Below are 24,014 nucleotides of genomic sequence, written 5' to 3'. Positions count from 1 at the left end.
TTAGTTTAGGTTAAAAAATAAAGCTTTTTTCTGTATCTAAAAACGAAAATGACAGAGACGTTTTCAAATTTTAAAAATGGAGAAAATTTATATTAGGCAATTCTAAACATAAGACATTTGGTAAGTCTATATAAAGCAACAAAAAAAAGAATTCAGTGTTAATATTCAACACTAAAGAGGGCTACTACATAACAAAATAAATGTAAAAGATATTAGGAAACTACAGTGGTTTATTTTTTCTTTTACTTTACTGAACAAAATGAAAACCGACAAAAAAAAAAAAAAAGAAAAAAGAAAAGAAAAAAAAAAAGCTAACACATACACACAGAGTCTTGAATTTGGAAATTGAAAAATTATCAAAATTTCATGAGTCAAAAAATAAACCGAATGGAAATATAGGGTTACCCTTAAAACTGAATGCTAATAATTGTATTTCATATCAAATCTGTCGGATATCAGCTATGTTGATATTTAGAGTTAAACTTACAGCCTTAAATACTTAGATTAAAAAAAGAAAGGCTGAATATTAATGAGTGAAGTGCATGAATTAAGACCATAGAAAAAGAAAAACAGAATAAGCCTAAAGAAAGATGTAGATAATAAAAGTAAGAGAAGAAATTAATATAATAAAAGGAAAGTCTCTAGAGAAAAAATTACAAGTACAAAGGCGACACTAAAAATTTGAATGACGTAGACCGATTTATGGCAAGTTTTGTCCAAAAGGGAAGAAAAAATAACCAATGTTATAATGTATTTTAAGATTAAGGTGTTATTTATTACAGCAATCGATTAAATAATAACCAGTAGTAAATGTTAAAACTGAATGTTTGGACATTTTTGAGAAAATTCTAAATAACTAAATAATGATTAACCATGTTCTTGGAGAAGGCTCAATATATTTGAAATATGCATTCTTCCCAAACTATTATTCAAATTCAGTGACATTCTAATTTAAACTATAAAGGGAATTTGGGGAACATATGAGATTATTCTAAACTTCATGTGAAAGACAGCCAATTTGAAGAAGTAGAGAAGAGCATGGCGATTTGCCCTACAAGATAAACCATAATCTAACGCAATGATACTTGACTGTAGCTATTCAAATAGATTAATATGGAAAAATAAAGGCACAAGCCCATGCATTAATGGAAATTTGTTAAATGATAACACTATTACCGTAGATCAGTGAGGAAAGTACCAACTATTCATATTGGGCAATTGATTATATGTTGGAAAAATAAAACAAAATGGATTCATGTCTCACACCATACACAAAAATCAATCCCAGATTGATCAAACACCTATATGTGAAAAAGTCTTCAAATATTTTAGAAGAAAATATAAGTAGTTAACTTTACGACATGAGGTTAGGGGAATAATTTATTAAACATAACACAGAAGGCACAAGTAATTAAGAAACATAAATTTGACTGCAACAAAATGAAAACTTCTGTTCATCAAAAGAGTATTTTTAAAAGTAAAAAACTTACCCACTAATTGGGAAATGCCATTTTCAATTTATATAGCCAATAAATGATTAATATTTAATTTAAAATGTCTATTATGAATCTGTAGAAAGTAAAACTAATAGAAAAATTAGCAAAGGATATAAACAGGTGGTTCTATAGAAAGAGAGATCCATTTAGACTTAATAAAAATATGAAAAAGTTCTTAACTTCCCCAGTAATCAGAGAAATGCAAGTAGAAACTTTGGTAAGAGACATTTCATATATATATATATAGTGATAAAAATTAAAAGTCTGAAAATATCAGGAATTGGCTAGAAAATGGAGTGATGGGAAATTTCATGTGCCCACTGTGCCTACAAATGTTTACAACCAGTTTTGATTAAACAATGTACATTTCCAATAAACCAGGAAATAATAATGAATGTACATATTTATCATGACATAAAGTAAGTTTTTTTAGATATTAAAAAAACTGTATGTAAATTGCATACAATCATTTTTTTATAGTCCTGGGATCCTATACAATAGAGAATTAGTAGAGCCATATTAACATAATTAAATCTCACAAAAATAATTATTTGAAAAAAAAAGAAAAACAGTGTGATGCATACAACATGCCATTTGTATAAATTAATAAATGTGAAAAAATATATATTGTTTATAGATACATATTTACTATTTAGAAAAACAAAGAAATGTTTGCAAACAGTAAATACTAAATAAAGGATAATAGTCTTTCTGGAGTGTTCATGAAGAAAGGGGTATGCAATTTTATATGGGTATACTTTGCTCCTATAGTAACATACTATAAATGGAAAAACCAAATCATGAGAAGTGAGTTAGGGAGTAAGAAGCAACACATTTTAATATTATAATTTTACTTTATACATTGAATTAATGATTAGATCGTAGGAGATAATAAATACAGAAGGCTAACAAAGGGTGTAAAGAGACAATTCTGAAGAAAAGAGAGTAAAATAATGCAATTAGAGGCAAGTATGTAACAAAAACGGAAAATATAGAAACAAGGTCATGCAAGAGTATACAAATGCAGTAAAACAAAAGATTGTAAGTAATACAAAATTCATTGAGGCAAAAAATGTAATGCTCTGGGCAAATTTCACAATCTTTACACTATAAATAATAGATATATTTGTTATTTAGATTGGAGCAGATATCTGTGGATTTGTGGCTGAAACCACAGAAGAGCTTTGCAGAAGATGGATGCAACTTGGGGCGTTCTATCCATTTTCCAGAAACCATAATGCTGATGGATATGAGGTATCTGACTCTTGTTTTCCTTGTTGTGAAATAAAACATCATTCTATTTTTAGCAATGTACTTAAATTTATATCTATAGAAGATATGGTCTGAAATTTTGTAGCATAATTGATGAAGAGTTAGAAGTCCTTTTCTGAAGACATGCCTATAAATATTTTGTATATAAAAAATGGTCAAATGAGGAAATCATGAAACATAATGCAGTCATAACATCTTTTAATTAAACCTAAAGCATATATAAATGTGTTAAAATCACAATGTTTTAAATTAAAACCAAAGACTTTTGAGTCCGGATTCTAACAATGTAAGTTCCAGGTAATTTTTATTTCATAAAATATATAATACACTCTTGAGAATTTCCAGGTTATTTTATTTTATTTATTTATTTTCATTAAAGAAACAAAAAGTATTCAAGCCACTTGCAAAGCAGTTTGAATCCAGAATCTTTCTATAATAAGCAAAACTGAATGACATGTTGGGAAAAAAAAAAAAAAAAAACTACCACTTTTAAAACATGCATCTTAACTGGTGGGAGCAGAAGTATAGGGACGTACTAATTTGTTCTACCAGCCCTGAGAATTCATGCTGTGGGCTCCCATGGGATATTTTTCAGAGAGAATAGGGAAATTTGGTAAAACCATCAAGTCAATTAAGCACATGTTAGTTAAGAGATTATTCACTGTTCACATATTGGTTACATATAGAGCCTTAATTCTGTTTGGGAAGAGAGAAAACTACACAGAACTCAACATGAAAGGAGACAATATAGACCAGAAGTAAATGATATTAATTGGAGATTAGTCAATTTCTAATCTACCTCAGCTGTGCTTTCATGAAATTTGTATTCATGGGGGATCCTGATATGAATTACATTGTGCTTTGTGTTTATTTGTGTAATTCAAAAGTAGATGCCAAAACAGACATGTTAGAGATTTATTGGTGAAATACTTATGAAGGATAAAGGGGGAGGGCCAGCAAGAGAAAGTGAAGAAAACCTCCGGATCATAATTCAGGTCTGAACCTGATGAGATGAAGGCAAGGAAGGAGGTTTGATAGGCAGTCACGTATTACATCATAGAATTACAGATTCTAAGGAAGTATCAGTCAGCCCAGTGGGAAGTCATCAAGGCAAAGTCTCCCAGAAATGGGCCTGAATAGTATGCCCACTATTATTAATTAGCTGTTCCTAGCTAATTAATTAGCTAGGAGCAGCCACAGGGAAATACAGCTTCAGGGTAAACGTGATGGTGAATCCAGGGAGACAGTAGTTGGTACTCTCAGCTACTTTTGTTCCGCAAAGCAGGAGATCTAAGCAGGTTTTGCTCACATCATTGTATGTTGGCTGAGAGTCAGCTGACCTAGTTTAGGTTCAGTGGGGAGTCTGTCCTTCAAGTTGCCAATCTGCAGGCTGGCCAGGCAGCTCTGTTCCTGGTGTCGCTTGACTAGCAGACTCCCTGAACTTATTCTTCTAAAGGTAATGGCAAGGCACAAGGCAGCAAGTCCTCAGGCAAGCACATTTTAAGCCTTTACTTGAATGCTTCACATGTACGAAGACTCCAGTGGCTAGAGTATGTCACTCAGCTGAGTACAAAGTTAAGCAGTGCAGAAGTATCCTCCACCTGGAGTTATGGTAGGGACTGCAAAGGTACTTAGCAAAGGTGTGGGACAAGGCACCATGGGGATTTGAGCCAATAGTTCAACCTACTCCAAACAATATTAGTGAAAAAATTCTTTGTTAAAATGTTATCTTCTCTAAGTGCGTGTATTTAAATAATCAATATCCACTTTAAAATAAAGTTTAATTAAAACACATATCCAAATAAAAAAGCATAAAAACTAGAAATAGTTATACGCTTTGATGGTGAGATAGGAGTAATTTCAACTCTTTATAACAAGCTAAATTGTATATAATCTGCTTTTCAAAAATAGGTTAAATGTTTCTATTTTATTTTTCACTCATAATTTATCTTTCTCATTTCATTTTAATTTATCTTTTTGTCCCATAGCATCAAGATCCAGCATTTTTCGGACAGAATTCTCTTTTGGTTAATTCATCAAGGCATTATTTGAATATTCGCTATACTTTATTACCTTTCCTCTATACTCTGTTTTATAAAGCCCACATGTTTGGAGAAACAGTAGCAAGGCCATTTCTTCATGAGTGAGTACTATGTTCAAGAATTTTGATATCTCTCAGATTATGCTTGCACATGTATTAAAAACTTAATGGAAATAAATCAAGATGTTAAGTAGATTTCTGCTCCTTGTTTTTACATTCATATAAATGATTTGATGAACTGTAGAATGACATAGCAAATATAATTAATTTAGTCATTTGGACGAGATTAAACTACAAATGTGAGATGAATAGAACTCATAAGGTAAAAGGTATAAACAATATGTTAGGGAAATTATATCAGTCAGCAAGATTAAATATAGAATTATTGAAAACATATTGTGTATATATTGTGAAAGTCATCTAAATATAGACCAAGAGCATAGTATAGGGGCAACACAATAAATCGTGCTTGTTTTTGTATATCTTGACCACAGCAGAACCTTTCCTCAAGAAATGTCTAATGTCCCTTTCAAAACTAAGTCAAAATGGGAGTTTATAACCAAAAGGGTTTAAAGGGAAAAAAGTAGAATATGAAAGGTATTCATATATCTTTATGAACCCTTCTTACATGAGAAAATGAATTAAACAGAATCGTTGTTTATGACAGATAAAGAGTGACCTTATCCTATATAATAGATGTTTTTGAGTCTTGGGTGAACTATTTAACTACCCACTCCTTTTTTCCTTTTCTCCCTTTCTTCATCCTGTCTTCCTTCTCCAGTGTGAGATGAACCATAAAGATGTAAAAAATATAGATTCAAAATGACATATCAAACAAGTAAAATTAAAGCTAATAATCATTCCCAGGGGAAAAAAATGAAAAGATAAACAAGGAATTTAGATAAACTTATTTTTTTTTAATCTTTATACTATGAACATTGTCATTCTTAGGTTTTATCAGGATACGAATAGCTGGATTGAGGACACTCAGTTCTTATGGGGCCCCTCATTACTTATTACTCCTGTCTTGAAACAGGTAGGTTTTGAAATTTAATGAATTTATCACTTAACGGGAAGTTTGTATAACCAAATCCACAATAAATTACAAAACATCTTCATAATAGATGTTACTCCATAGACTGTTTCAACCTGATCGATGTTGAATTGAATTATAAAAACTAGAAGAACATTTGAAAAATTATTAAAAATATCAAGTAGATTTATACTTTTCAAATACATGATGTGTGACTAAGAAAAAGAAACTGTATAAATGTATTATTCTGAAAAATAAAACTTTATTCATGGAGTTGAATTCAAATCTTATAGTATTAACAATAAACTCTCATTTAATTAGACATAGACATTGAAATTTTACTACATTGTATGTAAAGGGGAACTTAAAAAGTAGCTGATCATTTGAAAATATTGAATCTATGGGAGAGTGCGATGTTTGGTTTTACCTATTATTAAACAGTCTTTATGCCCATGCAAATATACAGAAACGTGTGTTCACTTTCACAATTACCATGTAGATTATAATAATACAAATGCATAAATGCATTATTTTAGTTGCCACCTAAATTAATTTCATCTTTGTTTTCCTCATATTTTATGTTGTGATGTTATCTAAAACTCATATAATAGTCTTTCAGTTACTATTTATATGAAATATTGGAGTTTAACAATACAAAGGAAATTTTTACCCTTGACTATGAAAACCCAGCTTAGTATTTGATGTAATTCTTTTTTGTTCAGTTTTTAGGTAAAAATAAATATGTATATATGAACGTATATACATTATATATGATATGTGCATAAATTATCTTGCTTTATTACAGGGAGCAACTACAGTGAGTGCATACATTCCTGATGCTACTTGGTATGATTTTGAAACTGTAAGTATCCTTAATATAATAGTAGACTCACCAGTATTATAGTCCCAAACATGTTTACATGGAAACTTAACTCCAAACAAATACCATATCTACTTTCAGTATTTCTGTTATAAAAAGAAGAATTCCAAATTTGAATGTGTAACAATTTGTACATTTTGCTGCTCATGAACAAGTATATGTTTTGTATACTTGTATATGTATACAAGTATATGATTAATATCATGTTGTATTCTTTACATAAACAGTTATGTTACTCATTTTCAAAATATGGAAATAAAAGTTCTAGAGTAATTTTAGGAAGGAGTAGTGGTATTTTAATACTTTTCCTTTTTACATATTTATCTTATTGTCAGAAGAATTGAGTTTGAGCTAATTTTAAACATTTGTATTTATAGAGTACAAACGTTTGGGAAAGATTTTTATTTCAACCTTGACAAGGCAACATAACAGCATTCATATACACAACATATTTTTTTAATTGACCAAGACCTTTTGGGAAGTATTGATTTTAAAAGGCATTACTGTGTATGTCACTTGTATTTGCTAACAGACCCTTTATTTTTATAGAAACTGATTTTTTAAAAATCCTTTCTAAAGACATGGTTAACTTTAAAACAAAACAAATAATAAAAATAGAGCTAATTAAGAATATTAGTTATTGTAGAAAGGAAATAGATTTTCCTGTTTTTTTTTTTTGTTTTTTTTTTTTTGTTTGTTTGTTTGTTTTTGTTTTTGGAGAAAGTGAACTTATTTCCCCCCTTCTTTGTTCAGTAAAGTGAAAACAAAGATGAATTTCCTTTAAAAGTTAGAAAACAACATATTAACATTGATTTAGATGACATGAATTATTTAGATAACAAGAATTACTCATAATAAAATTATTTCTATGTATAAATTTTAATCTTTGTGAAATGGGGTTTAAAGTCTTCACTAATAATAAAAAATATTTTTAACTTTCAAATACTAGGGTGAAAAAAGACCATGGAAAAAACAACGTGTTGATATGCATCTTCCAGGAGATAAAATAGGATTACATCTCAGAGGAGGTTATATTATCCCCATTCAACAACCTGCTGTGACTACAACTGCAAGGTAAACTGGAAAATCATTAACTAAAATCCGAAATATAATTCAAGTTTTAATATTTCATATTTTTGTGAATCAAAGATTAATGTTTATTCACCAGAAGATATTTGACATGTGGAGGAAATTCTTAAATGTAACCATCATGGTTATAAGAAGAAGAATCAAATGATGTATATTAATACAAAGTTATTTTTAAAATAAACATAATTATGTTAGAATTGTATTTCCTGTGCTAAAAATGTACATTCTCCATAGGATATCTCCATAGAATATCTCCATAGACATTCTCCATAGAATATCTATAAAGTCAAAGACTGATTCTTAATAAAACTATGAAATGTTAAAGTAACTTATATACTTGATAAAAGTATCAGTTGTTAAATATTTAGATTTTTAGTACCTAAATGTCACAAGGTTTTACTTTCTTCTAAAATGTTTTACTTTTAAGTTGACAAATGAGGTGGATATTTCTGTTTAGACAAAGAACATATAGAAACTAAACTATTCAGTAAAAATGAATTCCAGAAATATTTAGAAAAAACAAAGAAATTTGAAAATTCTGATGCTCCATCTTGCAGAGTTTATTCTGGGTACAGGGCACAGAAGTCATCATATTGAACCCACATATTTCCCCATATTCCTGAACAGATAGTCAGACACTATTCCTTACTCTGCTATATTTCCTTCATAACTTTAAGAATATATGGAATTATAGTATTTACTTTTTCTTGTATGTAGTGTGTTTACTCCCCCAGACTATAAACTCTATGAAGGCAGCAAGTTGACTTTTCACTGCTTAAGTGCCCAGGCCAGTAATAGTGACCCAGAATAGCCTCCCTATTTTCTCTGAATATTTGTTGAAGGAACAAGTTAATGAGTGAGTGGATGTGTGTTAGTAATTTAATTATTTAGGCATTATAGAATTGATTATGTTAATACCGTAACTCTTTCATGACAATTTTCTCAGAAAAAATTGGTTATACTCTAGAACAGTATTAAACAAGAGAAACATACCCTTTGGTGAATGCATGCTGGAAGGAATATATTCTGTATATAGCAGTTGCCTGAACTGTAAAGCCTGAGGGCTGCTATTTAGGTTTAAAAACCTAGAGTATTATATAACTAAGAAAAACATTTTTAGTCATCACATCTCATTTCATATGAATTAGCTTCATTTCTAAGATTATTAGTGATTCATTAAGCACTTAAATTTTTTATATTATACTTTTCATTATTTTATATGTAAGTTGTACCCTTGATACATTGCAATTTAGGATTAATTGATATGTGGCAAATACACATTGAATTGAGCATTCATAGGGTACATTTAATTTTTTTTGTTTGAATTCATATATTATACTGTTCAAAATTGCTGGTGCAGCCTCCAAGAAATGCTGTATTATATTTATTATATTTATTTTATGTATTATAGCCATTTGTTTTATTTATTTTGTAAGTATATAAATTATTTTTCTCATTGAAAAATTATTAATAAGTATAGACATAGATTTTATTATCTTAATAACATGTGCTCATGTGAATAAGAACTCCTACAAATCTGTTAGTTTGAAATGGACTTATTTATAGGATATTTCACTATTGCAAATTTATTTTTAATCATATATGTACACAAACTTACTTAACAGTCGAAAGAACCCTCTAGGACTTATAGTTGCATTAGCTGACGATAACACAGCAAAAGGAGACTTCTTCTGGGATGATGGAGAAACTAAAGGTAAGTCTTAAAGGCATATACTTTCAAATGTTCATTCTGATGTTGGGATATTTTGCCTTTACTGCTATAAAGTTGCATACATTTAAAAAATGTCCTAAATATTAATTTTGATTTCCTGTCTTTTATCTGTTTTAGGATCTGAGGTTCTTTTATGAAATTTAATATTTTAATTTAAATTATATATTTAATTACCATATGTAGTTTTATCCAATGGTCCATTGTAAAAGTCTTTGATGAGTGTAGATAGTTTAATTCTGAAATTATTTTTAATTAAAATAGTTAATAAATTCTCAGATGTACAAATTATTTTCAACTGTCTTAAATTATTGTAGTGGTTAAAAATAAAATTTTATTACTCTAAAAATTAAACCAACATTAAAACTGTAGTTAATAATGCAAAATTATTTGATAAGTATTATATAAATGTTTTAAAATTTATTTCAATTAAGTGTCTTTAATTTTATTTCATGAGCCCAAACTTGAAAATTCAGTAAACCAAGGGAATAAAAAAAAGACATTTTTTGCTAATATCTAATTATGCCATAGTAAATTTATTTGTTTAGATTTAGTCAATTACACTTACCCTCATAAATTTGTGAAGTATTTGTATCCTATTTCTTTTAATAGAGGGCTCTTAGGTGTGTTTTTAATCTATGTACATATAAAAATTATAGTTTAGCATCTATTTTAATTCACTACTTCTCATATTTATTCAAGAATATCCTATATGCCTATAAATGTATATGAAACATCTAAATATCTCTAAATAAATTCAAGAAGAAGTCTTTTTGTTGGCATACACTCTTATAATTTGAAAATGTAGAGTCTATGGAAAATATTCTTTTTCTTTAAATTTTATCTGTGAAAATAAATTACTAAATTATCTGCTCCACCTAGAGTCTTCCCCTTGTCAGTTGATGGTAGTTTTATCTTTACTTGTACAAGATGTCAAAAATGTTAGAGTTGACTTCTCTCTCACAACTTAGGGTTTTTTCTTGATTCTGCCTTGATCTGGGTCCTCTCATTAACTCCACAACTATCCTCACTATCTTTCATTTTAATTACTACAGTAGTTATCTAACGGATCTATATAGGTCTATAGTTCTTGTCAATCCCTTTTACATTCTACTTATAATCCAGCAGATAGAGTCATTCTTTCAAAAGGTGATTCAAATCATCACATCTCTGCTCAAAATCATCTAATGAGTCTCCATTTCACCCTATTAGGAGCCACAGTCTTTATTAAGTTCTAGAGCACTGACCATGATTTGCACATTTGTGCATGGGCATACCCATGCACACGCATAAACACACACACACACACACACACACACACACACACACACACACACACACACACAGTTATTCCCTGATGCTCTTTATTTGCCATCTACTCCAGCACACCAGCCTTCTTGCTCTTTCTAAAATATCTTGGAGCCTAAGCACACTAGAATGAACTCTCTTGTAAGAAAAGTTTCTGAGCATTTACTACATAAAAATTCTGTAAAAAGTGGACACCAGCAGAATTACCTTATGTGTCATCATCATTAAAGGATGTTGTAGAGACAATACTTCTATTAATAGTATATGGGACTTGATTATATGGTTATTCTTATTTCTCAAATAATATAAATATTCCCAAATATATTTCTTTTTCTATTTGTAAAAATTGATACTGACAATTTAGTTCTATATAAGAGGATGGTTAAAACTATGGAGACATGATTTAATCAGTTGTCTAATATGTGGTACCTATATAGTTATACATTTTGAAAAGTTAAATCAAAATTTTCTGAATAATTTGTAAGTAAACGTGCAAATAAAATGATCTTCAATTGGGTTCTGATTCTAATTTTATTTCCTAGGCTTAAATTTTTAATTACATTCATGTTGTTAAAAGTATCTTATGTAAATCCTAAGATTCCCTTTATATTTTCATTGTTTCTTCCAAATTATTCTGGTCATAATCTTAAAACCTGTTAAAGAAACATGTTGATAAAAAATTTGTTACATGTATAGTGCAGAAAATCATTACTTATTCCATTTTTTCATTAAAGTTTATGTCAATCTTTAACATGTCTTCAGATTCACTCTTTTTTCAAATAATGAAAAAAATTAAAAGATGCAAAATAAAATTAGTGTGCCATGTCTTCCCAAGAATGTTACATGGTTTACTAGAAAGAGATAAAATGTTGTTCAAATAATAAATTTACAATTATGTATATTTTACAAGTTTTGTTTTCTCTGAATTTACAGAAATATTTTAGCAGTCTTTGGAAAATTAAACTAGGCAAATATGCATTCATTACTTTCACTCCCTGGGAAAATATAAAACCAAGATAATTTAAGAAAAACCTTAACTTAAAAGAAGAATCTGTTTAATTTGCTTTATTAATAAATAATATATTTTTTTTTCAAATTTCTCAAGTGTTGTACAACTGAAAATAGAGCAGAGAACTTAACATTGTGTTTTAATCTGACAACTTTGTTTTTGTTTTTTTTTTCTATTTCAGATACCATACAAAATGGCAACTACATTTTATATACATTTTCAGTTTCTAATGTAAGCATTCTTCTTGGATGCATAGTTAAATATATACCTTGTTAATGTCTGAGTTATGCCTTTATTATGGATTATTTTTGGGGAAAGATGTTACTTTCAGATTTCAATGCAAAGAAATAAATTATGAAATTATAAATAAAACTGTTACCTTAAATTTTTATATTTATATGTATAGATCAGTTGGTGATGATGAAATCAATGCACAGAATTTTTTAAACTTCTTAAAGTGCTATGTCTAGTTTTAGCAAGAGGCCCTAGGAAGATAATCTCAGTTTATTTGAAAATGTTTGAATGCATCAGTCACAGCAATAATTGTCATAGATTTGGGGTGACAATGAAAATCTATATGCAAGGTTAAATTTTGAATAATTAATAGTGATGTTTTTTGTAGATGTTGGATTTCTTCATATATTCTCTTTTTGTCAAAGCTAAGTTATTCTTCATCAACATTAGGGCTAGAATGAGAGGCTGTATATGAGTTGCATCTTGAGTAATTTAGGTAACTGTTGATAATAAATCTTATGACATGTATACAAAAAAATTGAGAAGAGTTACTAATAAGTGTTTTTATATATGCTACTTGGATGTGGAGAGCTGGTGGGAATGGTATGATTGATGATTGCTTCTTTTCCTATTTCATACTTGCATTATTATTTCAGGTTTGTATCCAAAGACCTTCTACTTAATATATAACATGATATACTTTTTTTTCTCAGAACAAATTAGATAGCATATGTACACATTCATCATACCAGGAAGGAGTCAATTTAGCATTTGAGACTGTAAAAATCCTTGGGATCGCAGATACTGTTACTGAAGTTACAGTGATGGAAGATAATCAACCAATGCAAGTTCATGACAATTTCACTTATACTGCTTCCAACCAGGTAAATACAATCTTTAAAAATATTTAGCTGTCATATACTCTCACATTTAACATGATATAACCAGGCTTTGGGTTTTGTGACCTTTTTTCTTCATGATATATCTCTGTTTTGTTTTTTTCTTCTTTATTTTCTTTCCCTCTTGCTGCCAATATTCCATTTTAGGTCATTCCAATTTATATTTAGATGTCAACATTAAGGAGACTCCTTGTTACTTCTTCCTCTCTGCTGAAGGTATCTTTGAGATGACATATATGTCTTTCTTGTATTTTCTTATACTATTCTCCTACCCCAAACTTTTAACTTACTCGTCTTTAGTATACAACAAAGATTCTAAATGTTTTAGCTTCTCATTTAAGACTCTTAAATATATTGATTTAATCCATGATTAAATCCAAGAATGATTTAATCCTTAAATTATTCTTCCTTCTCCTTTTATGAACTCTCATTGTCCTCAATATATCTTGTACTTTTTTTCTTCAAAATTTGTTTATACCCTCACCTTCTAATACAAGGCATGTTTTAGCTTGTCTTTTTTGTCTTTTTTAACAAGTGTACTAGAGAGGGAAAAGTTGTCAGAGAATTGAGCTCAAATTCCAACCCCGCAGTCTGTGCATTTAAACATACTAAATTAATTTCTCATTATCTCAGCTTCCTCATCCACAAAATGTGATATTTAAATCATAATGTTGTTTTTAGTAATAAGTTAATGTATTTAAAATGTTAAACTGTAATAATTTAAAACATTGATGTGATTTTTATTCGCATTTACTTTTCTACACTTTATATAATACTAAATTATTAGTAAAACCATAAATAAATTCAGAATTAGTTTGGGTATAGAATACTTTTTTGAAGTATTTTTTTTGTCTAAGTCCTATGCCTCTTGGCCCAGAATTTTTCTGCTATTAATTTTTATAAAAATATGTATTGGTTAATTATTTTTTTATTTAGTAAATATGCTATAATTCATATATTCCTAGGGCTATAGGAATTAATCAATATAAACTAAATACTACAGGTTTATTGAGAACTTTATGATTTTAACAAAGATTATAAAGAGGATATAATACAAAAATTATTTTATTTGGTTTTGCCATCTCAGTTTATGTCAGTGTTTGTTTTTATGCTAATGTAAGGATTTGTACAGGCACTAATCCATATACCTTCTTAATTCTGCTGCGCTTAGACTAATCTTTATGATTTTCATTCCTGAGTGCAGAGTTATGAAAATAAGTTGATATGAAAAAGTAAGCAATGCAAATGTAACTCTAGGATAAATTTTACTCATTTTATTTCGAAATATATAAACAATAACCAAACAAAAGTTTGTAATATCCTAATAATATAAATAATTGTGCACTAGAATATATATATATATATATATATATATATATATATATATATATATATATATATATTTGTACACACACACGCACACACACACATGTGAGGTCTGATAATTAAGTTAGGGAATTCATCCTAGAAAAAGTGCTACAGACCTCATTGCTGAATATCAGTACAGTCACCTTCAAAGTACTCCCCTTGGGAAGCTATGCACTAATACCAGCTCCTAGTCCACGCTTCAAAGCAATTTTCTGGAATGGCCATCAGAGCTTTTGCCATATTACCCTCGATGTCCTGAATGTCATCAAAATGTCTTCCTTTCAATATTTCCTTTATCTTCGGGTAAAGAAAGAAGTCATTGAGGGCCAGATCAGGTGAGTAGGGAGGGTGTTCCAATACAGTTATTTGTTTACCAGCTAAAAACTCCCTCACAGACAGTGTCTTGTGAGCTGGTGCATTGTCGTGATGTAAGAGCCATGAATTGTTGGTGAAAAGTTCAGGTCATCTAACTTTTTCACGCAGCCTTTTCAGCACTTCCAAATAGTAAACTTGGTTAACTGTCCAGTTGGTACAAATTCATAATGAATAATCCCTCTGATATCAAAAAAGATTAGCAACATCATTACAACAAGTTCACAAGCTTAATTGTCAGACCTATATATATCCGTGTGTGCATGCATATATATAAAGATATTCTCCCATTTTTTTTAACCTAGTTATGTATTATCACCCCTCTAACTTGTTTCTCAAATATTTTAACCAGTGGATAAACTTAGGGACAAAATTAAAGAAATACATGTTCCACTCCTCTGACTCTGGGAGCCTCCATACCAATCAAGTTGGTCAACTTTTTCTTCCCTGTTTTTTCCTTGAGGGACCTTACATTTACTTAATGCCTAGTATACCCCAGGTATTGCGCTAGGTGTTTTAAATTTCACATTTCATTTTCTATGTAACACCTTTTAGTAGGAGTCCCCATTTACAGCAGGAGAAAATTGAGGATAAGCAATTTTCCCAGACTCATGAACATTAAATGGCAGAACTGTGAATTGAACTCATGTCTAGATATAAAGAAAATGCTTTTCATCTGTGGTCTACAAGTCTCATAGTTTTTCTGTCTTGAGGTTCTGTTCATTTCAGTGTCATGACATATTTTCTCCTTTCTATTCTGTTCTTTAAGTATTATATTAAAACTATTTATGAACTTGATTTGACGAATTGCTATGGTTGCCATATTTCATAGATATTTAATATTTTTAAATTGTACAATGGTCAGAAATATTCTTTAATGCTTTCTTTGTCTTCAAAGAGTCTCCTAATTTACAGTCTCAAGTTTAACCTGGGAAAAAACTTTACCATTCAATGGAAACAAAGTTTCTCAGAAAACGAAAGGTTTAATTGTTACCCAGGCGCAGACTCTGCAACTAGGGAAAACTGTGAAGAACGTGGCTGTAAATGGGACAAGGTAATAAGAATTTTAATTGTGATTCATGATATGCCTTTCATATAAGCATTTCAGTTAAACTCTACATATTATAATTTTAATTATATAGTATATATTCCAAATTTATCTAAATAAGCATTTAGAATTTGAAATTAGGACTTCTGATATAAAATTTGTCTGTATCTTAGTTAATACTACAAAGACATAGCTTACTAAATGCCAGACTAAATGGAACTGTAAGTTGATTTTTCAGGCACTTTGGATAGTGTAAAATTATTTAATAAAATAATACTATATTTATTGCACTGTATTAAATGTTGGTTATAGCTAACTATCCTAATTAAACAAGATATTGCTGGTAGGGAACAATCTTTCAAAGCATCATCTCAAGTTACTGAAAGTTCTGAAATTGATTGATGGGTTATATCTGTTTTACTAAGAGGTGATAACTTCTAACCAATTATTTGGGTCATCCTTTCAACAGAATGATGAGGGATGTAGATGGCAGAAGTTATTACAGGAAGGGATATAAGAAGAGTTCTGTCTTGCTATACTTATGTGTCAAATTCTCAGCTTTTGCTTACATCACTGGGTTTTCTCAGCAGAAGCATTTATTTTGAATAACCAGGAAATTAAATGTATGTGTTATATGACTGGAAAGAGTTAAGACACATCTACTAGCAACTTCCCAGAAATGCTTGCATTTACGTAAGGAAATATGTAGTTGCCCCCAGAGACACTACCCCCATTTTTCTCCAGTATAATTGCCACCAGAGAAATTGTCCCTATTTCGCTCCAATGTTGATAATGCAGCATAATCTTCACCATTAGGAAAGTTTAGGGAAGAATTGAAGAAACAAAGTGAGGAGGGAAAACGATTCTGAAATCAATAGAAGACAAATAGCGAAGTATTTTTCCATGTCTCCAATATCTTCTCTTTAAAACTCAGCTCTTCCTTCAAATCATATCCATCCCCCATTTCATTTAGTGCATACTCACTTCCATTATCAAATCAAATCTAAAGGATGAGTACTAAAGCAGAAATAACTTCTAATAAGAAATGTTAAAAATTTACTTTTCCCAGAACTATTCTTAATTTTAACACCCTACAGATTCTTAGGTCAAGTAAGTGAAGTTTTTTTATTTTTTTTAATTAAAGTTTATTGGGTGACAATTGTTAGTAAAGTTACATAGATTTCAGGTGTACAATTCTGTATTACATCATCTATAAATCCTGAGTGAAGCTTTAACATATGGATGTCAGACATAAGAAGTCCATTAAATATGAAAATTTAGGGTACAGATAAGGTTCCCTATGTTTCTTTAGACTATGCTATTTACTCATTGATTCATTGAACAAATACTTATTGAGACCTCTTATTTTCTAAGCACTGTTCTAGGTGAGTAAATTAACAAAAACCCTCTTCCCTGATAGAGCTTATATTCTAATGTGGGAAAACAAACTGCTGTAGTAGTCCTATCAGTCAAGAATTGCTTGAAGCTGGGAGCATCCGAAATCTAATATCTAATTTGGTTAAACAAAATATGTTTTTTGTTTTGTTTTGTTTTTTAACAAATAAGAATCTCAGGGATATTACACTGGATACTCAGTGTCATCAATGTCCATATCTATCATTTGTTTTCATCTTCAAGGTTGTTTTATGGCTTCTACCATTATATATGCATTTCAGTCCCAGAAGGTGGAAGGACAAAGGATATCCTCATTAGTCAGCTTATAACATTTTCCTTTAAGGCAGTTTTCGGTGTCATAGACAACTTCCTCAAAAGCTGGGAAATGTAGATGGGCACATTGCTTCTCCCAACAGTGTAATTTAATGACTAAGAATGGAGAATGGCCTATGGTAGGGCAAGTAGCCCTCACTGCTACAGTTTATCATTCTTTTTCATAGATCCTATCTTTTACTGCTATATAAACCAATTAGTTGTGATCTTTGGCCACACTTTCTATTTCAAGTACTGGTCAGGATGTTATTGACCAATGTAAGGAATAGGCATGAAATAAGGCATTATATAGTTTTATTATAAGTAAAAGAAAAGAACTTTAAGTACATGCCCTTCTGGGGTTTTTGAAGAGCCATTTTACATATAAAAGGCAATAATCATTATGAAGAGTAGGAACATGCATGGGTCAAAATTTATGAGTAATATACTTAATTGCTGCGAACCCTACATAATTATTCTATTTTTTTTGAGTTGAAATGCTATGCTATTTTATCCTTCTGCTCTATCTTTAGAGTCAAAATATAAATATTCTATATAACATTTAAGAATATGGTATTTCGGGTTGCATACTAGATAGTTTATTCTGTTATTGAAATTTCATTGTATTAAGCAATAAAATTTGTAATCACACAACACAACCTGTAACTAAATATGTCTACCTTATTTTTTTGAGACTCAAATATTACAATGCTTACAATTTCTTGCTTTAAACATGTATTACATTTTCAGATTCCTCGATCCAAAGCACCTGAGTGTTACTTTCCTAGGCATGACAACTCTTATTTAGTCCAGTCAACTCAGTATTCACCAATTGGTGTAACAGCTGACCTCCAGCTGAATACTGCAAACCTCCGAATAAAACGACCTTCTACACCTATCTCAACTCTTCGTGTGGAGGTGAAATATCATAAAAATGACATGCTACAGTTTAAGGTATGTTTAATGTAAACTATAATATACATGACTTATCTCTCGAGATGAGAGATTTTGAAAAGGTGATTGGATTTTTAATGTAATTTAAGAATTAATTGGGTTGATGACACTTTGATTCTATAAAAATAAAGCTTTTTTTTCTTTTACACAGCTCATGTCATAAATAGTTAGGTGCACAATAAATAAAGCTCATTTTTGCTAACTTGTGAACATGTAGTAATTTTTTAGAAGATATTTAAATTGTTGCTACCTATAAATAATATAGAATGGACTATGTTTGTAGCCCCCTTGAAATAAACAAACAAAAAACAAAACAGGATGCTTACTATTTCCATTATTTTTAAATAGTGATCTAAATTTTCTGGCCAAAGCATGAACACATAAAAAAGAAAAAACAATGTCTTTTACAGTAACACTTACCGATGTTTTGTTTTATTCAAGAGCTCCAAGGGAATGATTTAAAAAAACTATTACAAATAATAAGATCAGCACAATGACTAGATATAAAATAATATCTCTAAAAAATGCTTTACTGTATGCTATCATTCACCATTTAGAAGCTGAAATGGTAGCAAATTTCATTAGCAAAAGCAAATGAGAAGACAATCAAATAAACAATAAAATATAAAATATCATAGGAATAAGTTGACTGTCTATAAGAAAAATTAACTATTAAAAAGTGTTGATAGACATTAAATAAGTACTAAAAATTCCTAAATAAGACTTAAATTTTAAAAAGTTAACTCATGTTAGACCAGTTTATGCTTTTGAATAATTTCCATAGAAATCTCAGTGGAATATTTTTTGAGACTTAATAGAATAACCTTGAAGTTCATCTTTAAAAATAAAGATATGAGAATGGCAATAGTTGAAACTTAAAAAAAAAGAGATAGTGATAAAATTTACAAAATTGAAACAGTAGACCTGCAGTTAGAATTACCTGACAGTTTCTTTAAAAAGAATGCATAAAAAAATATGTGTGTGTGTGTGTATGTATATGTAATATATATATATATATATATATATATATATATATATATATATATATATATATAAATATGTAAAGTAAATCACAAAACCCAAGAAAAAAATAGCTGCATATTTATCTTGCATCTGGCTAGTATATGTCTTTCAAACCACATATTTCCTACATAAAAATTAAACATGTTTCAGTATGAGTAAACACTATAAACAATTAAAAGGTAAACAAAAACTGTATAAATATCTGACACCTATATCATAAATGGCAAGAAATTTCAACTGATACAAACAAGAAAAATATTAAAATCCTATAAGCAGTTAACAGAAGAATAAATAAAAATTGGAAATAAAAGTATTAAAATGTGCCCATTAAAAATCAAAATAACAAAAAGCAAATTCAAAGAATGGGGAATTGGAATGTTGAATAATTATGTAGAAAAAGGTTCATCCTCATCATCAAGTAAACAGATAACAATTTTAAAGCAAATGCTTTTAGTGTAACATAAAACAGTATTAGAGTACACGTTTTAGTGAGAATATTAATTGATACATTAACTCTGGAAAACAGTTTACAAATAGCTATCAAGGTCCCTACAAATGTTAGTGCACTCTGATCTAATACTATCACTGTTAAGAAATGTACTGAGGAAATAAAGACATGAATAAACATAAGTTAACATAGTATTCTTCGTAGGATCATACATATAACAAAATATTGAAACATTTATCATATGGAAAAATGAATTACAAAATATTTTAAAAGATAAAATGCAATACATACTTTGATCCCGCTACCAAAATATGTATGTATGTGGAATTCAATAGAGGTATATGGGCCATAGAAATAGAATTAAGAATTACATAAAAAAAATTCTAAATATTCTTATTTAAACCAATCCAAATTATTTAATGATATTTACATATGTCAGCAATAAGAGCAAAACATTTCTGTTTTCATCCTTTCTCTGTAATAGATTTATGATCCCCATAATAAGAGATATGAAGTTCCAGTACCATTAAACATCCCAACTACGCCAACAAGTTCTTATGAAAGTAGACTGTATGATGTTGAAATCAAGGAATATCCTTTTGGCATCCGGATTCGACGGAGAAGCACAGGAAGAGTTATGTAAGTGTTTGAATTATTTGATATGAACAATATTTTGATTTTAGACTAACAGGGGAAAAGTACGATGGTTATGTTCACAGCCTTCACTGTGCTAGAGTATCATCACACTGAAAAAGGTCTCAGTTGTCTTAAATAACTTGGCCTATTTGAAAATTTTTAAGCAAAACAATTAGCACATCATAGGACTACCATTAAGGATTGTCTAAAATTTCATTTACACTTTGGATTTGATTAATTTTATTATTAAATATCAGACTTATTCTTGTAATCAAGTTGAGAATCAAACCAATACTCCTCTTGAAAAGCAGGATGAGTATTGGTAAAATAAGTAATTGGAAATGTGTTATGTAGCTATTTTATTAGAACTGTTGAAATAGGGTTTATTGGTCCTAGAATCTGATAGAGTTAACACGACCTCTGCCGACCTCTGCCAGGTATTGATGAAAGGAAATTGTTACATACTTCTAGATACAGGTATTTTTATGTCATAATGAATAAATTTAAGCAAAAGTTATATTTATTTTTGTGAAATGCTCTACACACTATAGTATATTGAAAGATACTTTTATGTAATATAATCTTACTATGTTATCCTTTAGAAGATGTGGTCAGGATGTTTTCAGGTATTGTCAGGATCACTATCCTTGAAACTTATATAATTTTACTTACCAATGTCACCTCAGTAAATTTAATAAAGATAAAAAAAATTATGAAAGCATTTATTATTCTCTATAATCAGTTGGAATTGGACCTCCATTAAATTGAAGAATCCTAAAAAAATAAATAAATCTTAATCTTAAAAAAAAAGGATGGTTACAAATGAAGAAAAGTATGTTTGTATTTTTTTATAAGTTTTGTTTTTTGACAGTATTTTTGTTCCAAAGAATAATAAGCTGTCATTTTGTAAAAAAATTTTTGATACGAAGACATACTTATTGTTATTTGGAATCATTATTCTTTAGTAAATACTATTCCAAAATAGTTAATATAAAAATTTAAATATGTACCAAATTCTTTGTAATATTTATGTTTCCTTATGTTGCTAACTTTATTTTTTTTTTCCTCCTGTTTTATGTTCTTGCAAGTACCTAGAAAAATAATACATTCTCTGTAATATATTTCTTCTGGATTTTTGTGTAAACACTGATTTTTTTATAAATACAAAATAAAAGACGAATACAATTCTTGGGAGTATTAAGTAAGGAGAGTTTGAAATTCAAATACCCATTATGCTTTAGAATTAATTTTAATATTTGATTTATTTTTATTCTATATGTAGAAAATAGTTTACTGTGATTATCTCAAGGGAACAGGAAAATGGATAACTTTCAATTTCTTGGACATATATTACTTCCAGGTCGTACATTATTTATAACTTCATATTAATTTTATATTTAAAAGGAATGTGTATCTAAATGTAAACATATATAATCATATCAATCACATTATGATTCATCACAATAATGCTGAATATCTGAAACATATTTTAGATACTCCTTAACTTAGCCAAAATAAAAATGTATTAGAGTCATTACCTATTTCCATTCGGCATCTTGGTACAACTAAGGTATATAGGGAAAATATGACTGATTTTTAGATCACCCAAGAAAGAATTACCACTGTTACTTGCGATACTACTTTGTAAATGTTTACAGAAGTAGAATTATTTTCTTGTGTTTTCAGTTGGGATTCTCACCTACCTGGATTTACTTTTAATGACCAGTTCATTCAAATATCTACCCGCCTGCCATCAGAATATATATATGGTTTTGGGGAAGCGGAGCACACAGCATTTAAGAGAGACTTAAACTGGCATACTTGGGGAATGTTCACAAGAGACCAACCCCCTGGTGTAGGTACCGATATTTGACTTCCTCCTGAGGCAACTAAGACCATGATTATGATCCCAGTCAGCATGTAGGCCTGTACTTTAGTACAGAAGTAATGATAAAGGGGCTAATATTATAGTGATTTTCTGAAAAACACACACAAAATTCACCTTTAATAACTAGTGAAAGTAGAGGGTTGGATCAATAACATTGAGTGCAGCGAGAAATCACGTAGTTACCCAATTCCTTACCTTTTCAACTATATAGAAAGGACATTCAGATTCAGTCAGTATTTCCTGCCAAATCCATGTTTATGCTCAGCTTTTAGAAAATAATTGACTAGGATTTTCCTTAGCTTTTTTCCCACTTCTTCAATAATGATTTGATGCTTCTTCCTTCATGTCACCCAACTGTAGTTGTGCATTTTTATGAGTCCATACTGCTAGTTACATCTTTAGAAAATGTTTTTATGGCTAATGTCACTTTTCTAAATGAGCATCTTATTAATGGAATACACTTCATGAATATTTAATGCACTGCACAACTAATATTAACTATCATTATTTTAGACATATCATGAAAAAATACATTTTAATAAACATACTGGCTTATTTCCACTTTCCACATGTGATGCATAATTAAAGGATATATTCAGTATGAAATTATAAAGTATTTATACTATTGCACCCACTTTATATTGTTAGGTGCTCAAACAACTTTTATTTATGTCACAATAGTTCAAATTTAGGTTATAAAAGTGTTTTTTTTTCTTTTATAACAGTTTGATAAAATATGTTTTACCACAGTTTATCTTTAAAACCCTTTAACATTAGTATTGGTATTATTAGGTTAATATAATCTTTATTCTCAATATGTAAATTTTCCTTCACATGCTATTAATTTACTAGGACTCAATGTGGGCCAAAGATGACAATTTGATTGGGGATCATCAACTTACAAGTTTTGTGACCTTTGGCAAGTCAGTTCATGACCCTGAGTGTAGGTTTTCTTATTCTAAAAAATAAAAAGATCTAGCTAAAAAAGAAATTAAGCACTTTATAAATATGAACTATGTTATATATAGTATGTAAATATATGATATATATTTATATACTATAAATATTTATGTTTATATTTTATATATCTGTTTGATATATGTATATATATTATATATTTATATATTTACATATAGTATATTCATATATTATATATAGTATATATAATAAATATATAGTATATATATAGTAAATATAAATCAGTTATTTTAAATATTATAAATTATGATATAAACTTAGATATTAGATATTACCATTTCAAGTACTTAAGATGTTGAGCACCTTAATCACTTTAATTATTTTTAGGAAATTATATTATTGAAAAAGAAGTACCAATTTGTAAAATAAATTAGGACGCATAACATGTAGAAAGAAATCCAACTACTCTAATACCAATTGGTTTTACATGAGTTATGAGGCAACATTTGTGGGTGTTAGAACATGCCAATATTATTGGCATTCTCTAAAGCAGTGACAGTTCAAATAATGGAAAAATTAATTTCTAATGGAAATATGTTTAATTAAAACAGTTTGTGCATATACGGAATATTTAAATTTCCAGAGTTAATCTTATAGTGAAT

The 24,014-nt window shown here is 29.2% G+C and overlaps 1 protein-coding gene across 1 annotated transcript in view; it reads left to right on the top strand.

The window, feature by feature from the left end:
• The window catches only part of SI (sucrase-isomaltase), an 83,846-nt gene that overhangs the window by 23,104 nt on the left and 36,728 nt on the right, over positions 1 to 24,014 (top strand). The window contains exons 16-27 of the mRNA XM_019718139.3: positions 2,634 to 2,750; positions 4,757 to 4,911; positions 5,761 to 5,845; positions 6,648 to 6,704; positions 7,672 to 7,796; positions 9,437 to 9,525; positions 12,039 to 12,088; positions 12,805 to 12,975; positions 15,629 to 15,784; positions 18,236 to 18,439; positions 20,395 to 20,549; positions 22,233 to 22,401. Of these exons, the coding sequence (XP_019573698.3) occupies positions 2,634 to 2,750; positions 4,757 to 4,911; positions 5,761 to 5,845; positions 6,648 to 6,704; positions 7,672 to 7,796; positions 9,437 to 9,525; positions 12,039 to 12,088; positions 12,805 to 12,975; positions 15,629 to 15,784; positions 18,236 to 18,439; positions 20,395 to 20,549; positions 22,233 to 22,401 (1,533 nt within the window). The remainder of the gene's footprint in view (positions 1 to 2,633; positions 2,751 to 4,756; positions 4,912 to 5,760; positions 5,846 to 6,647; positions 6,705 to 7,671; positions 7,797 to 9,436; positions 9,526 to 12,038; positions 12,089 to 12,804; positions 12,976 to 15,628; positions 15,785 to 18,235; positions 18,440 to 20,394; positions 20,550 to 22,232; positions 22,402 to 24,014) is intronic.

This window comes from Rhinolophus sinicus, chromosome 17 (assembly GCF_057876585.1).
Source record: "Rhinolophus sinicus isolate RSI-liver-muscle chromosome 17, RSI-T2T, whole genome shotgun sequence".
NCBI classification, from domain to species: Eukaryota; Metazoa; Chordata; class Mammalia; order Chiroptera; family Rhinolophidae; genus Rhinolophus; species Rhinolophus sinicus.
This window is presented reverse-complemented; position numbering and strand designations above follow the sequence as displayed.